The sequence below is a fragment of the Hyposmocoma kahamanoa genome, unplaced genomic scaffold (assembly GCF_003589595.1).
Source record: "Hyposmocoma kahamanoa isolate Upper Pololo Valley unplaced genomic scaffold, ASM358959v1 98972, whole genome shotgun sequence".
NCBI lineage: Eukaryota > Metazoa > Arthropoda > Insecta > Lepidoptera > Cosmopterigidae > Hyposmocoma > Hyposmocoma kahamanoa.
Genome location: NW_020655740.1, coordinates 872 through 17,362, shown reverse-complemented (window position 1 = coordinate 17,362; position 16,491 = coordinate 872). Strand labels below are relative to the sequence as shown.

Genomic DNA, 16,491 nt, shown 5'->3' with positions numbered 1-16,491 from the left:
TTAGAAAAGTTAATTTGTTAAATTGATCCTACCAGTATCGAACCCGGGAACTTCTCATCCAGTGCCCACAGTGCAAACCGTTAGGCTATCAAGGTTGTTACTATTTGTATTATTATGCAGTGTTTTTGTTCACTCATTGATGTAATCACATACCAAAGCTTTAATATTATGGTCTTTTATCAAGCTTGCATCAGCTCTGGTTTCCTTTCTTTTCTTACCATTTTCTTAACCTGTTCGTGCATAGTACTGAAATTATACTGTGCTCAAAAACGTCACTACTTTTCTTTATGCCGTAGTGCTTACATTGATTCAATATAATTATTAAGGTTTATCATAGACGACGGTTGATTCCGTCAACAGGCATAGTCGTACTGCTCATAGTTCTTGCAAATGTTTCTTGTGCATGAAAAAGTACGGCTATGACGGTAGTAGGGTATTTGCCGTTGTGGGATGGTTACAAAATTAAAATGCGCGATATTGACTGCGCAAGAGAAACGCTTTCCAAAATAAACACTTAGGTACTAATTAATAATAATAATTATAATAACGCACACACTCAACATTGCCCCGCATTAGGGAAACCCTGTGTCGCGGGTGCCATGGACACACATATAGACAACCACAAATTACACCCAAACTCACGAGAGAAATAAATGTAGGCCATACACATATTTCTCCCGAAAAACCTAAAAAAATACTTTCGAGATTATGGAAATTCATGCAAACGCTATTTCGGGCAAATGTATTTTCGGTCTTCTGATTCGTAGCCCCGAGCCGTAGAAAGAGTACAACAATATTTGAAAGAATTACTAACATGTATTAAAAAATATTTTAATAATAACATCAGCATCAAAGCGACTCTATGAAATTTTTGTTCTAAATATTTCAAACGTTTGTGTTTCAAACAATTGAAATTGACGTGATGGGTCTCGTTCAGTCTTTTACGCAAGTCGGAAAGAGACAGTTAGCTATTTGATTATTTTAATTGCTTTTGTAAATTATATTTACGATTATTTTAAATATAAATTAAATACTATTTAAACTAGTGCATAAAATAACACTTTTAAATGATAACAATGATAACACGATGTAGTACTTTCTGAAAATATGATATACCACCCTGTTTTTTTTCACTTTAGGCATCATTTACAAGCGCGCTGTCGTTCGAAAAAACGAAGACTAAAGCGTGATTGACGCTCTGTATACGATTATAACGCCCTTTTTTCGGACACTTTTTAGCGCGGACCCGACGTCCATTTATTTGTAAGTCAATGAGCAAATATTATACACTGTTCGCATTTATTAAATATAGTCATATTACTAATATAATTAAAATCATATCGTATTACATTATAAAATTAAATTTTGTTCACTAAATAATATAATTAAACAAAATATATGATTTAAAACAAAAAAGAGGAACGCATGTCAAAGCAATAAATACGTAGAGTGTCCAGGCTGCAAAATTTAAGAGGTTCGATTTGATTTTAGAGGGATAATTCCATTTTAAAGTTAAAAATAAAATATTGTACGAGTAACTACACGATATATTCAAGCACAGACGTTAATCAGAAACATAAAACAATAAAGTTTCCTCGGTAGATAAAAATCATGAAATAATCTGTAATTTTCATATTCTTTCGATTTATTCTCGAAATGCTACGGGTCATTAGGACAAAAATTAGATAATTAATGATATTTACGCATGATCGACTACTGTCGTTACGGATTTTTTTTAATCCCTTTAGTTTTAGAGTTATTCCGCACTTACGACATTTTTAATGCGCAATAGACATCTCCTGTCGCATGTCACGGGAACTTCAAGCATATATTTGTTTCACAATTTCGTCACTATCACTCCGTTGAGACGAGAGGTCGTTGACAGAATTTGCCGCTGAGCTGTTTAATCTTCATCGTAAATTATCAATATGGGAAACAAACTAAATTCGTTAAAACGACTGAAGAAACGAGATAAAAAGTTCAACATTAAAGTGATGGCTAATTGTCGAAGGTAAGTTTGTGAATTACCTACCTATGTTGCACGGTAAAATAAAAAATATTATTTTCATGTGCGTAAGCGCACTTAGAACTTACGAATTTTGATTTCATTAGTACTAAAATTGAAAATTCACCGGTATAAGAGTGAAGGTCGTGCAGACGATTTTAGTTCTTATTATGTGCTAAACAACATTTGAATTAGTTTATTTCCACTTTCGCTGGCCACACGATTGATATGACGATACCATTTACGTGTTTCACATTACATATTATAAATATATAATATTTGTAGAACCAGGACCAGGCATACACCACTATTTTCTGTTCCTATTCATTCAACAAGTTATGGCATGAATAGATGTCCTAACGCGAAGCATGCGTGCTTTGAGTCAAACATTTTATGGACAGGATCCGTTCGTATTTGCATCGCTGCTTAAAATGGCCGTGTGAAACGGCTCAAAGTGTCGTATTCCAGAACTGCACTCAATACTCAAGTCAGGACTTGAGTATTGCAGTGAGTATTGAAAATCATACTCAAGGCCTTGCCATTAGGGTCGTATTTCCAGTGCTTGAAATCATACTCAAGTCTGCTCAAATCCTGACTTGAGCATTGAGTAGAGTTCTGGAATACGAGCATTAGAGTGTCACTGCAATAGTTACTAATTGATAGGCGTGTCGCTTACCACCACACACACGACTTTTCCGCATCGACTGAATATAAATAGCTATTTCTTAAGAAGAATACAGGAGTGGTTGTTTTAATAATCGACTTTTTTCACCTGTTAGCCCATTTCCAAAAACAAAATAATAATTTATCAATATGATTACGAGGATTATAAAGCGCTGGCATCAGAGTGCAGTAGGTAGATATTGAAAGATATTTACTATCTCAGCAGCTCTATGCGTTCGAATACGACATAATACAAACTGCATAAACATTTGCAACGAATGGCAGGTATCGTTGCGCCGATAACACAAAATACAAAAGAAAAATGTTAGCTTTGTGAAAATTTGTACATTGCAGCTTTGTTGTATGAAACAAACCAAAGTTTGATTGTTTCTTTATTTGAAAAAATAAATATAGGTACGCGATTTAAATCCAGAAAAACAGTTTCATTTTCTATGTGTAACAGTTGCGAAAACATAAGAACTCGATATGCAATTTTCTTATTTTTATTGAAAAAAAGTCATAGCAAGAAGATATCTACAAAATTTTTGCTTTCACCAAAATTTCTGGCGTTTTAGATTTTTTTTAGAGAATTTTAAAATATCCCACGGAATTAGAAGCTGATTTTTTTATTGTGAGAATAGTGTGGATGCTACTAATGCGAAGTAGTTATGAAAATTTTTGAACTGTCGTAAGAATTTTTACATTTTCGTTTTTTGCATTTTAGAAAAGCAACAAACGTAATAATGTAAATGTTATGTTAAAATCACGTCAATAACTATTCACTTAGTAACATTTTTTAGTACCTAGTCATAATCAATTTTTCTCATTTCTAACAATAAAAATCGAAGAGCTTTATAGTAAGTTTTCTCCAAAACCATATAAAATTGACACACAGGCGTTTTCACCCTGCATTGGAAATTTTATAACGTATCACTTGCTAAGCCTTACTCGAAATATATCATAAGATATTAATTGACATGTGTAAAGGAGGGAGGTTCTTTCTTCCGTTGGATGAGGTTACCATAACAAGCCAAGTGAAACTCCAATATTCACCTTGTATGTCGCCAATATAATTTCACCCTATATGCATATATAAGGTCCGGGCAGTTGTTCCCAAGAACGGACTCACTCCTGGATACCGTTCCGCGAGATGAGGTTTTTCACCCTATATGAGCTTACGAAATATCAGAAGATCCGGGTAGTAGAGGTGGGTGATAAATAACGTCACGATGAAAAAATCACGATTATCCGCCGTCAAACAGTATCACCGTGACACATTCCGAAGGAACGACGTTCCAAAGTCACATAGGTATTCCTCCGTTCCAATAGCTGTCCCCGTCACTCACATCACGACATACGTATTTGATACAATTTGCGACGTTGTAGTTCTCTTCAAATCGGGCCATTTCGGCGATGGGAGTGAATGAAATAGGATGACTTTCTTTGCTCACTCACAAGGGTCGTAGGTGCTTATACTACTAGAAAGGGCGGATGAAAAAAATATGCAGCAGTATTATAAACCTATTTAGGAACAAATTAAATATTTTTGTAAATTTGTTTTATTATAGGAAGAGTTGGTATTTTATATTTATGCATAATCTACATTGTGTATTCTACTAGAAATATAATTACATTACACTTTATTGCTATTTTTAACAATCCAAAGATTAAATAAAGGTTAAATAAGTAACAAACAAAATTACATTAAATACAAAATCAACTTTTTGAATGAAATTGAAACTTATTACAAAGGGAGTAAAAACTTAAATCATTCTATAAAAAACGGCTATAAGTATTAGAAAGAAGCCGCTAGCTAAAACCGTATATCGTGATGCAAGTTATAGGCTGACAAGCTCGCGGAAGTAACATTCGTGACAAAATCACGATGATTTATTACTGTGATTTTTTTGGAACCGGAACGACAGTCACGTCGATAGAAATGTAACGCTATTCCCCATGTCTACCGGGTAGCAGTTCCCAATAAGGGACTCAACTCCTGGTGCCTTACAGAGCTCTGTGTATTCTCAGATTTCTCTTCGCATCAACAAAATTATGTTCGAGTAGTCATCATTCGAGGGAAAATCTTAACACCGCGATTCAATAGCGGATTCTTAGAGAACTAAAAGTGAACAATCTGGCTTAAGACCCATTGACTTACAAATAAATGGACGACGGGTCTAATACAAAAACCACGAAAAAAATGTCCCAAGTCAACCTATTCGAAATTTAAATTGTAATGTCATCGCAGTATCGCGCTGTCAGTAGCACAAATGAAGACTAAAGCGGAGTGTCGCGCTCTGTATACGATTTTAGCGCCTTACAAGTGCGGACACTTTTTAGCGCGGACCCGACGTCCATATAATTGTAAGTCAATGTTAAGACCGTCTATTACATAAAGTAGGTTTGTTACACATGTTAAATATGCATTCAGTACGTTTTACGTTAAAGCAGAGCAGCTGTGGAGCTCTTTGTAAACGAGTTCGTACAGGGAAGTACAGCCATCTTACCTATTTCCACCGCCAAGCAGTACTGCGTTCCGGTTTTGAAGGGTAAGGGTAATGGTGAAATTACAAGCACATGGAACTTGTCCACTTACGTCTCAGTCTCAGGGTGACGGGCGGGTTTAGAGTAAAATCCGTCCTCTAGACGACGCGAAGTTCTCATTTAAACTTGGGTTCTTAATTGTTTTTATAATTATACCGTACTTGAGGTTAGGTGTCGTTAAACTAGGTTACATTATAGTTCAGACGGGCCCGTGGATATTAATTCTACATAATATACATATATTGTTAATAGCAACGTCATCTCATAGTTTTAAACCAAAAATTTTGAAATCGAAATATCTGCGAGTGCTTTTGAACTTTTTCTTTCGTTTTGAAAACTATCGCGAATTTCATGGAGCAGAGTTCTTGATGATTTTGGTTTATTATTCTACCAGCTTAGCTGAAAAAGCATCACTTTCAAAGTTAGCCATCAGGTCGCGAAAACAAGACAAAGCAAATTGTTTACGTAGAAAATATTTCCTCGATATCAGTTTTGTACCATAATTCAATATACAATCCACACCAAGGCCATTATTAATTGTATTTGATCAACATCCAATACAACCGTAATTTTTTCTAGAGTGGTTATTCATCGGATGCGGTGTCGCCGAGTTTGTCTTCGGGCCTGGTTTGGGGTGGTTTCATAAAGGGCGTCGACAATTTGCGCTCTCAGGGTGGTTATTGATCACCTCTGCGGCTGGCCTCTTAGTCCTAGCTTTCCCTTACGCGGAACCCAATCCTCCCGCTGTGGGTAAGTTACCATTATCAATCAACCATTTATTTAAAATAAAGAGTTAAATTAATCATTAGAAATTAAAATAAAGTAGTGAATTAACGATAATAAAATGTCAGGACTGACGTATACAAAATATTATTATAGAGTTTTTTGTAAATAATTAATCACTAAGAGCCGTATTCTAGAACTCTATTCAATGCTCAAGTCAGGATTGCACTGGCAACACACGCACTAGAAATACGACCCTAATGGCAGGGACTTGAGTATGATTTCGAGTGCTTTAAACCATACTCAAATCCTGACTTGAGCATTGAGTAGAGTTCTAGAATACGACGCTAAGTATTTTTTTAAATAGTTTCATGACAATAAATAATTTATTAAATAATTTCACGGACCGATATTGTGGACAGTATCTTTTTATTTACGACCTGAAATCCTTTAAAAACTGAACACCAACACATGTCCTGGCACAAAAACGCAAAAACATCCATAAATCATTTAAATACGTATACACAATCCGTATCTTTTATTATTGAATTTACGTATTGACGTAACAGATAACCTAAGAATGGTATTAGGCGGTTGCATTGTTTCTTTGTAGCAAACGGACGCCAACTCCAAAGCTATCAATGACATAATTATAACATAATACATAAATGTAATCGGAAACAAGATTACATACGTCAAATATAAATTAATGCCGTTCGACCGCTGTAGATAAAACAAACTTGGAATACTATGTTCGAGCAGTTTAGTAGCAGTAGAGCTCCTTGTGAAAGAGCTCGTCCATGGAAGTACTGCCACCTTGCTGAGATCTGCCGCCAAAAAGTAATCAAAGCGTGTCAGGGCGACTGGCGCAGTGACTCAAGTGGTTTCTAATTTAAAAAGATGTAACCAATTCTGGATTGTTAATACAATTGAACTTTACTCAGTCGCGATATCGTTGAAAATTCAATAACTTTATTGCCAGTTACGACGTTTTGATTTTTATATTGCAATTTTATTAACATCTGAATCAGAAAATTTAAAATTTATCAAAACCGATGGGTTGAAATACTAGTACGGGTAATATATTTGGTGCAGCGATCATTTTTGCACTCAAAAACAGCACAATAAGACATTTTTCTACGATTTTAGAGAATTTTAGAGACACACAACAATACAAAGCGAAAATGGCGGCTGGGCATTACAAACTGGATTTTTTTTCGAAATAATTCTAATTTTCGTTACACCGAAAACCGAATATGTATGGAATGATGTTTATCGCAAAGACACGATTAGGTTAGGTTAAGTTGGGTTTAAAAGAAAAAACATTTTCCTCTTAAAATTCCTTTTGAGGTTATGAAAATTTGATCAAACGTTATTTCTGGAAAATGTCGTTTCGGACTTCTGACAGTTAACCGGCGGACTGAGTTCAAGTAGGTCTTTTGAGACCCATACGAGTTGGTACGCGTCTGACGCTAACTAACTTGTCGCTTACCGTAATACGCATGATTTGTCCGTCCCGTCGCTTGATATAATAGAAACGAGTACAAACCGGCTACTTTTCAATCTTCAGAATTATGTGGCGGAGACCTGATAACAGCTTACACAGAACCATTGTCATCGGAACCGAACGCCAATGCTCGCAGGGTGATCCTGATCATCACCGCCATTTTGTGCTCCTTAACCAGGATCAGCATATGGGCGCATGGTGTCACTTATTTAGATGATCATGAACCAGCACATGGCCCGTATTTTTACGGTTTGTATACATATCTTTCGATTCGTATTTATTTAGCAAAAATGTTTGAAAAGTTTGAAGCTATTTTAGCCTGTTGCTAACAGTTATTTTAATACAAATAACCTTTAGATTTTTATTCAAGTTCAAGTTATGCAATTGCGAACTTACAGAAACTAAAGCGAATGTTGTTTATAATAGTTACGCTACGCGAACTATGGCGGATTCAAAATGTCAATTGAATTGTACAACGGCTCGATATTGGTCGGCAACATCTACTTTCTGCGAATTTCCATCTTGTCCAAACGCAGCCAACGATAGCCCATCGTCGACACCCGAACAAGCGCGTCGTTCCATACCCCCGATCCGACAGAAGGCCTGAAACGCGGCGAAGACGCTCGAGCAGGTGGTGAAATATGATCGACAAAATGCAAACGCACGATTGCATCAAACAAATATAAATACCAAATGCTTTATTTCTCTCTCTCTCATTTCATATATAATAACTTGTTCCTTAGTGAGAGGAGAGCTGGAGTCTGTAGTTGGGGACCTGTGTTACAGATCACCATGCAGACTCACTCCCTCCCAACATTATTTATATTACATTTACATACATTTGTGAGTGAGCTTGTGGGTGAGAGTGCGTGCGTGCGTGCGTGCGTGTGTATCGATTCAGACGCAACAATCTGCTTCCTGAGCCTCTGCGGCGTTCGTGAAACACTCGTCGTCGGCGCGTATAAAATACGCCGTGTGAATAGGCTCTTAAACAGGCCTTTAGTCTACCTTGGGTAATCTCAGTACAGAGTACTAAAAAAACCGACCTCAAAAGTACGTGCAATTACGTCTATTTGCTAAGTTTTATTGAAATATCCCCTAGTTCGCCACTATACAGGACTTGACACTGGAGATAATAAAAATCGGTTGTCACTACTCAAGGTATGTTGAGAAAAAACGCCTTAAATTGGAGAAATAGCAAAATTATCCATTAAAATAATTGCTCCTAAATTAGGCGCTATTTATAAAAATGAATCTTCATGCGTGAACAGCCACCCATAAAGGTGGATGATTTTCTTCAAAATGAAATGGGACCACTATGGAAGTACCCCCTTTCCAACAAAAAAAGAATCATGAAAATCGGTTCACAAATACCGGAGTTATCGCTTAGCATACATTCAAAAAAAAAGAAAGAACATACAGTCGAATTGAGAACCTCCTCCTTTTTTGAAGTCGGTTAAAAATGTAATATCTTATTGAATGTTGTAATTATGGCATTTGAAGACGCTAAAAGAGTTCTTTTAACAATAATTTCGCCATTGTTCTTTCAGGTATTCTGATAACTATCCGATTGTCTTTGGGCATGTCTGGCGAGAACTGGTTGGGCGGGTCATCAGTAAGCGACGATTGGTGGAAAGCGCACCTGTCTCTCTGCATGTTGGTCTTCATGTTCTCAGTACTTTTTACTTTTTTTAAAACCAAGCTGCCACAGTGGAAGGAGATTTACGTCACTGATGATACTGGTAGGTATTGTACAGTTAGTTATTTCACAAATAAGAGATATATTTCTAGCCTTTAACACTTATGAAGTTTATTTCACCGTTGAGTATTTTATTCACACAGCGTTAAAATTAAATAAAGCTAGAAATAAAACTATTATTTCAAAACATCGAGTATATAACCAGAAACAGAGACTACAATATTTTGATTGAAAAGTCATATTACAAAATTGAAGACCACGTGTTATATAAAGATGTATGGAAAGACGACACGGCTCCAGAATCCACACAAATTTGATTCAAAGTGTATTCCATAACATTTAAGTTTATTTGAAAAGAGCAATCCCTAAAGTTTCTTGCTCGTTCTTCTCAGGGAAGTCAGCGTAGTAAACGAGCAGTAGCTTAAATGTGACATTTTGAAGTGTATTTTTTTTACCTATAGAATAAATGATTCTATGACTGTGACTTAGTGTGTATTTATTGTAATAAAGATAATATATCTAACAATGGGGGCTGGTCCATTCGGTAGTGTGTAATTACAAAACAAACGGAATCACATTTAATCGGTAATTTGTCAATTTTCGTCCTTTACAGCAAAGCCCAAGTTAAACTGGTCGATTCGAAGTAAAACAATTGATGACATCCGTCAATTGTTTCAAATTCGGGACGGCCAATCGGAGCGCAGTTGTCACCGTAATGATATCGCAGAATCGCTTTCAAACAAATTAAATGACATTTCGTCTCTATTCCTGGTTATATACTCGATGTTTCAAAAAAAAGATGTAGTGTTCTATGAGGCTACTTAAACGCTCTACTGCATCCTAATGATTAAATTGGCCTAAAGATCTAGCAACCTGACACCTTTATTTAAAAAAAAATACCAGGTAAAATCACAAACATTTACATCTAAATAAATTCTACAAGTACCGGGATCTACGAAAACTAAACGTGCCACATTTTTTGTACCTTCGATGACGTCATAAGCGTCTCCTTCCCGCCTCCTTCCAGAAACCGATTGATTTGATTAAATGGAAGACGCGGACGCAGCGCGTTTTTAAAATGATAATTTTTCAAATATTTGTTGATTATAAGAAGCCGTGAAAAATTAATATAGTAAAATAATACCAGAATAAATTAAGTCCTTTATTATCATTGACTTACAATTATATGGACATCGGGTCCGCGCTAAAAAGTGGCCGAACTTATAGGGCGTTAAAATCGTATACAGAGCGTCATTCACGCTTTAGTCTTCGTTTGTTCGACTGACAGCGAAGCGAGCAAAATTAGACAGTACTGCGATGACATTACAATTTAAATTCAACGTTTTAGCTTTTTCATATTCCTTTACATGTCACTACGTTTAAATAGGTTGACTTGGGACATTTTTTTCGTGGTTTTTGTATTAGACCCGTCGTCCATTTATTTGTAAGTCAATGATATATATATATACGCAGTCGCGCGATGCAATCGTCCAATCGTCTATAAATAGCAAGTGTAGCGATGCAATTGCGAGTTTCGTTTGCATTATTCGCGATTTACATCTGAAACAAAATTTTAATGTCCAAAGAACGAGATAGAAGTTAGCTTAGTTACTACGTTCCTCATAAGGTGGATAACATCAATAAAGATTAAAACACATTAAAATATAGTTTAGGTATACATTAGATACGTACAGCGATAATATATATGATAGCTGTTTAAGCTATATTATTATAGTATTATATCGTGTGTAACACGCTTTGCTCTCAGCGAATGTTTAAAATGTACCTACTACTGATAAGCCATTTGCGATTGTGATAACCCGCTTACGGCGATTACATAAAAGGTCCCAGCTTTAATTACTACATAGATTTTTTCATAATATCAAGTGGTGGTAAGCGACACGTCTATCCATAACAGTTGCACTGCCACTCAAAGCACTGCCGCTATGCCCGTCACCCTGAGACATAAGTTGACAAGTCCCAAGTGCCTGTAATTTCACCAGCACCCTTAATCTTCAAAACCGGACTGGTTGGCGGCAGAAATATGTAAGGTAGCAGTACTTCCCTAGACGAACTCTATCACGAGGACCTTCTCGATCCGAGTATCTCCTGGTCTAGTCCTTGTACTTGAAAAAGTACAATGTAACTGCCTTGGTGGCCGAACGGCTACCATGTTGGTCTGCTACGCAGACATCCCGGATTCGATTCCCGGGCCGGTAGACATAATGCATTTATTTCTCTCGTAAGTTAATATAAAAGATAAGTGCCTACCGCTAAGTATCGCCGACATTGCAAGCGGTCAGACTAGTTTTTCATTTACATTATAATCCTTGTGTAGTTGAGGAAATATGCACTGACGGATGTTATATCTTGAGATTGCTTGTCCTTTCAATTACAATACAATAATAAAACCGTCACTTCTTTTACTCAAAGCGTACTTAATGATCTTGGTCCATCGTAAGGGTGCGCTATGAGCTTTTTATGAACTTTGGTTTCGAATAATTTCTTTACTCATCAGATTTAGCTGCCTCTGTGGCCGAACGGTTACCATGCCGGACTGCCACGCAGAGGTCCCAGGTTCGATTCCCGGGCCGCGAGAAATATTTGTATGACCTACATTTGTTTCTCTCGTGAGTTTGGGTGTAAATTATGCTTGTCTATATGTGTGTCCATGGCACCCGCGACACAGGGTTTCCCTAGTGCGGGGCTATGTTGAGTGTGTGTGTGTGTGTTATTATTCAGATTCATTTATTTCTCAAATATAACATTACAGTATAAATTGCACTACATGTCAAAGTATAAGATATTATATTGAGATCGTCAGACAAAAAGGAAAATTATAAGAAAAGCATACCATAATTAGAAAATTAACAATTCATCTATATAATATTGTTGTCAATAAATTATATATCAAATATCATTCTCCATCAAGGATCGTCATAAATTGATAACAAATATTTTAGAATTATATTAGAATAAAAATAGAAAATACTGAATTCGTTACAATATAAAGTCCATAAATTTCAAGTCCATAAGTTAAGTTCAAGTCTGAGAGTAGCGGGTAAACGCTCATAGTAAATAGGTCCGATGACACGCGGGTTTTTCTCTGCAAGTGCCATGCGTCGAGGGACTGTTCTCAAATGACCGGTACGGCGAAGTGGGATGCCAGAAACATTTATAGTACCAAATGAAGACAGATTATTTCTAACATATATTATAATTTCGTATAAGTAGAGTGATCAGATCGGTTTTTGGAAATGAAATGAAAATTTATTTACTTAAAATATTGTGAACAAGAGATGGAATACAGCAGAGACATAGCTCTTATTTTACCACATCTGACATGCAAAATTATACTTATAGTGATTGAATTACAATTAATATTAGATTAAAAATAATGTCAGTAGATATGCACAAAACATCCTTAAAGTTCTGATTTTATTTCAATTTAAATAATAGCAAAAATTATGAAAGTCAAAGAATTAAATAATATTATGCATTCAATCTATTAATTAAATTTTTATTGAATTGATATTCAATTATTTTTTTGTGAAATTTCAACGTCGTTGAAAGACCAAGTACAAAGACACGACGCAAGCACATAGAAGAATTCGTGAGGTCCGTTAGTTCGTTCCGTGGCTTAGTTGGTATAGCGTCTGCCACGGTATGCATGAAGACGTCGGTTCGAATCCGACCGGATCGAAGGAATTTTTTCTGAGTGTTCGATCTTTGTATTAATAATTATAACATTCAATCTATTTTTAAACAAACTAATTGGTAACATTTTAAATGTAGATACTTATTAAAATAACCACTGCCAACTATTTTCGTACTAATTCAACAAAGTCAGTTCCGCATAAAGATTACTAACTTTGGAATTAAGTGCCAATGCGTAAAAGTGTTTAAACTATACTCTAGCCAATTCCGATGTAGAATAAATGTCAACAAACAAAAACATATGATTTTCAGGGTTTTCATCTCGTTCACTGTTACCACAATTTCAATATTTTCCTACGACTAGATTATGGCCGTGTTTATAATGACTATTATTCAGCTGAAGTTTCAAATCACATAAAAATGACCACTAACTGATTATTTATAAAACTGTGTCATCCCTAGTGACTTTTTGATTTGAAGGGAGAGATTGCATCTACCATTACCTACCATCTAGCAGTAAACATTAATAGGATGCAAAAACTTATTTTTATTCCTAAGTCGTACGAATCAATAGGTATTTTGTAGTCTTTATAATAATTGGTTAGGTAAGTATTACTTCTACTTAACCCTATTTAAATTCCAATTAAGGGAGCAGGCCGTAGTCAGAGCAAGACTTAGTAATGAGCATTGAAAAAAATGTTCTTTTTCTATGCCGTCATTGGTTGCCTAGCAACGGTTTGTTATTAAACATTCCACATCGAATTTAGCTAGAGTATAGTTGTTTGCACTATAATACAGATGACACGTGCGTTAGCAAGACGGTTCACTCTTTTGTCCTTTTGTACTCTAAAGGTGAAGCGATAAGACGTATCAGTGGAAATAATATTTCACCAACTATACAACCCCAGCATTCGGTTCCGCACGACTGCACACGGCGGGCTACGTTATTTTCACCTCTCTGAGCGCGTGCTTAGGTTCCTTTTTCCTCGTGGTGAGCACCTGGTGTCGTTAGTCAGATTTAGTAGGCTATTATAGCATAGGTATTTTCGATTTTGTATGAGAGTGTATCTGTTAATAGAAACTATTGAGTAGTCCGTGGTTTGGGTGTAATTTGTGTAATGCGGTAGTATGAATGGCAGCGTTAAAAAAAACAATATAAAAAAAAAGAAATTCCTCGACTGGCGTCCATGTTTTAATATACACTCATGCACATATACCATTACGACTATCCCCAATTGAGGCAGGCAGAGACTATGAACCTAAGCTTTTACCTTCTTCGCTTCGCAAGTACGCAAGGTAAATAAGTGGACGTACACTTGGTTCTCAATTGCGAGATTAACGGTTCGAATCCTGTGCTACGCTTTATTTTCAAGGTTACATGCAGTCAATGCCTTAATGTCTGACGCCCTAATCGAGTATTTGGTTCTGAGTATCATATATGAGTCGGTGTGAAAAGAGTCTACACAAGCTCAAATGGATTTGGTTGATTCTGCATAGCAGCGAAAGTGTTGAATCGATCAGCTTGGAAAAAATATATAATGTAAAATTGAGGATATTACACTGAAGAAAGAAAACATAAACTTGCCTCGAAATTTTACAAGAGAACCGCTATATTCAAAAGTCTCTTTAAGAATACCAATGACTTCTTTTTCATGTCAACTGAAGTAAAATAGAACCCGTATAGTATACGATATACATTTTTCAAACAGCTTTATTTTCGGTTTTTAAAAAATACATTCGGAAATAAAGCCAGTGTCCGTGCCACCGCAAAATGAACCGTATTGGTACGGGATGAAATTAATTCGAGCTGAACTCAACCTTTAACCTGTGGGCCGTAAAATTAATTCTTGTACGACTTGCTTATTTAATTTTTTTTTTATATTAGAGCCTTATCACACAGGCGATTAGCGAACTATTTGCATGCGCGGCGACATCAAGGCGGGCACAGTATTGTCATGCTATTTTGATTTTCAAATAACCTTTGTTAAATGCAGATAGTATGATACTTTTATACCAGCTTCGCGGATTTGTATCGATTGAAATGCGACACAGAAAAATATTTTAAACACTTCAACGTGTATTGGGACAGCTGGGCGGGCTATGGCCTGCTGTACTCCCATAGAGATCTTAATGTCGCTCTCGCGCTAGTCGCGCCCACCTCGCACTAGCCCTGCTGTAAAAATGATGTATAGAATGCATGTTAAATAATAATATTTTCAGGGTAATCTGTTTTAATTTGTGGATCCAATCATAATGCTTGCAATGACGACTTCTGTGACGAAGTCCCATGTTTGAACCCCGGCCATAAACATCTCTGTTCTCGTACTAAGTCGATCAAATATTCTTCCACTTTGTATGTTAGACTAACTTATCTTAACGAGGTTAATACGTGACTTATGTTAATACGTCAATTTATTTTTAGGATCCGCTAATCCCTTGAAATAACTTAAAATTCCATCCATAAAAAACACTTAAAATTATAACGAAAAAAGTATCCCGCCATACAGACGACAGTGACGTCATCGCTCATATTGCCGCGTTTTGCGATAAAAAACCTGAAACAAGCTTTTAAATTGAATAGCGCGATAAAATGTCGTAGCCCCTGATAGGTCAACTCAAGGCCATATCGCGCAACGCGATAAATTGCGGCAATATATTGGCAGAATATGTGCATTGTGAATCCACCTTTGCTACGTTAGCACAATTTTCGATAACTCCCCATGTATTCAGACTATTTTTCCGGATTTAAATCGCGTATATTTGTTTTTTCAAACAAACCGACGTTTCGGGCCCTTCACATGTCCCATGGCCATGTCAACCGTGACCATGGGACCTGTAAAGGGCCCGAAACGTCGGTTTGTTTGAAAAAAACAAATATACGCGATTTAAATCCGGAAAAATAGTTTCATTTCCTATGTGTAACAACCGCGAAAACCTAAGAACTCGATATTATGTATTCAGTTTTCGTAGATATGACACTTTGTTAACAATTATTTATTTTGCTGTCACCAAACCAATTCAATAGTCGATGTATTGAACGAAACACGATTTTATTTTCTGCAGAGGGTCCGTCGGTAACATGGGAGAAGATCGAGAAGCTTCCAGAAGGTGCGGTCATCGACTACAACTCGCTGCCAACCCCCACCACGGAGAATGTCCACCACTTCCTGGACAAACTGGTCGTTGTCAAGCTGAACGGAGGTCTCGGTACCTCCATGGGCTGCAAGGGGCCCAAATCCGTCATCCAAGTGCGGAACGACCTTACCTTTTTGGATCTCACTGTGCAACAAATTGAGGTTGGTCCAATCAAAAGTCCCACTAGTTACTTCTAACGAGAAGGTTTAGGTCCTTAGTTTCCAGGGGTTGCGAACCTTCTTCAACGTGCAGGTTACGTCACTATGTTTTCCTTTTGTTAGCGAGGGGTGATTATGAAATGGCTAACTTAGAATTTAAATTTCGCTGTGATCTAACAAAGGTGTTGTTCCGTTAGTGGTACTTAAATATATAGATTTTTTAAAGAAGTCTCAAAATCTAGAAAATTTTATCATATGAACGAGACCGAATTCCATTCTTCAATGTGCCCTGCACCTTGAATAAGTTTCAGCTTGATATCTCTATTATTACGTTTTAATGAAATACGAAATCGTTATGGCCTTTTGGATGGGATTATGTAAAAAATAAAATAAAATGGTT

General features: G+C 36.4%; 1 protein-coding gene across 1 annotated transcript in view; it reads left to right on the top strand.

The window, feature by feature from the left end:
• Positions 1 to 16,094, top strand: part of LOC113238977 — a gene marked incomplete at its 3' end in the record, with an annotated part of 21,789 nt that extends 5,695 nt beyond the window's left edge. The window contains exons 3-6 of the mRNA XM_026475845.1: positions 5,792 to 5,962; positions 7,506 to 7,691; positions 8,993 to 9,184; positions 15,862 to 16,094. Of these exons, the coding sequence (XP_026331630.1) occupies positions 5,792 to 5,962; positions 7,506 to 7,691; positions 8,993 to 9,184; positions 15,862 to 16,094 (782 nt within the window). The remainder of the gene's footprint in view (positions 1 to 5,791; positions 5,963 to 7,505; positions 7,692 to 8,992; positions 9,185 to 15,861) is intronic.
• Between the last annotated feature and the right edge of the window lie 397 nt (positions 16,095 to 16,491).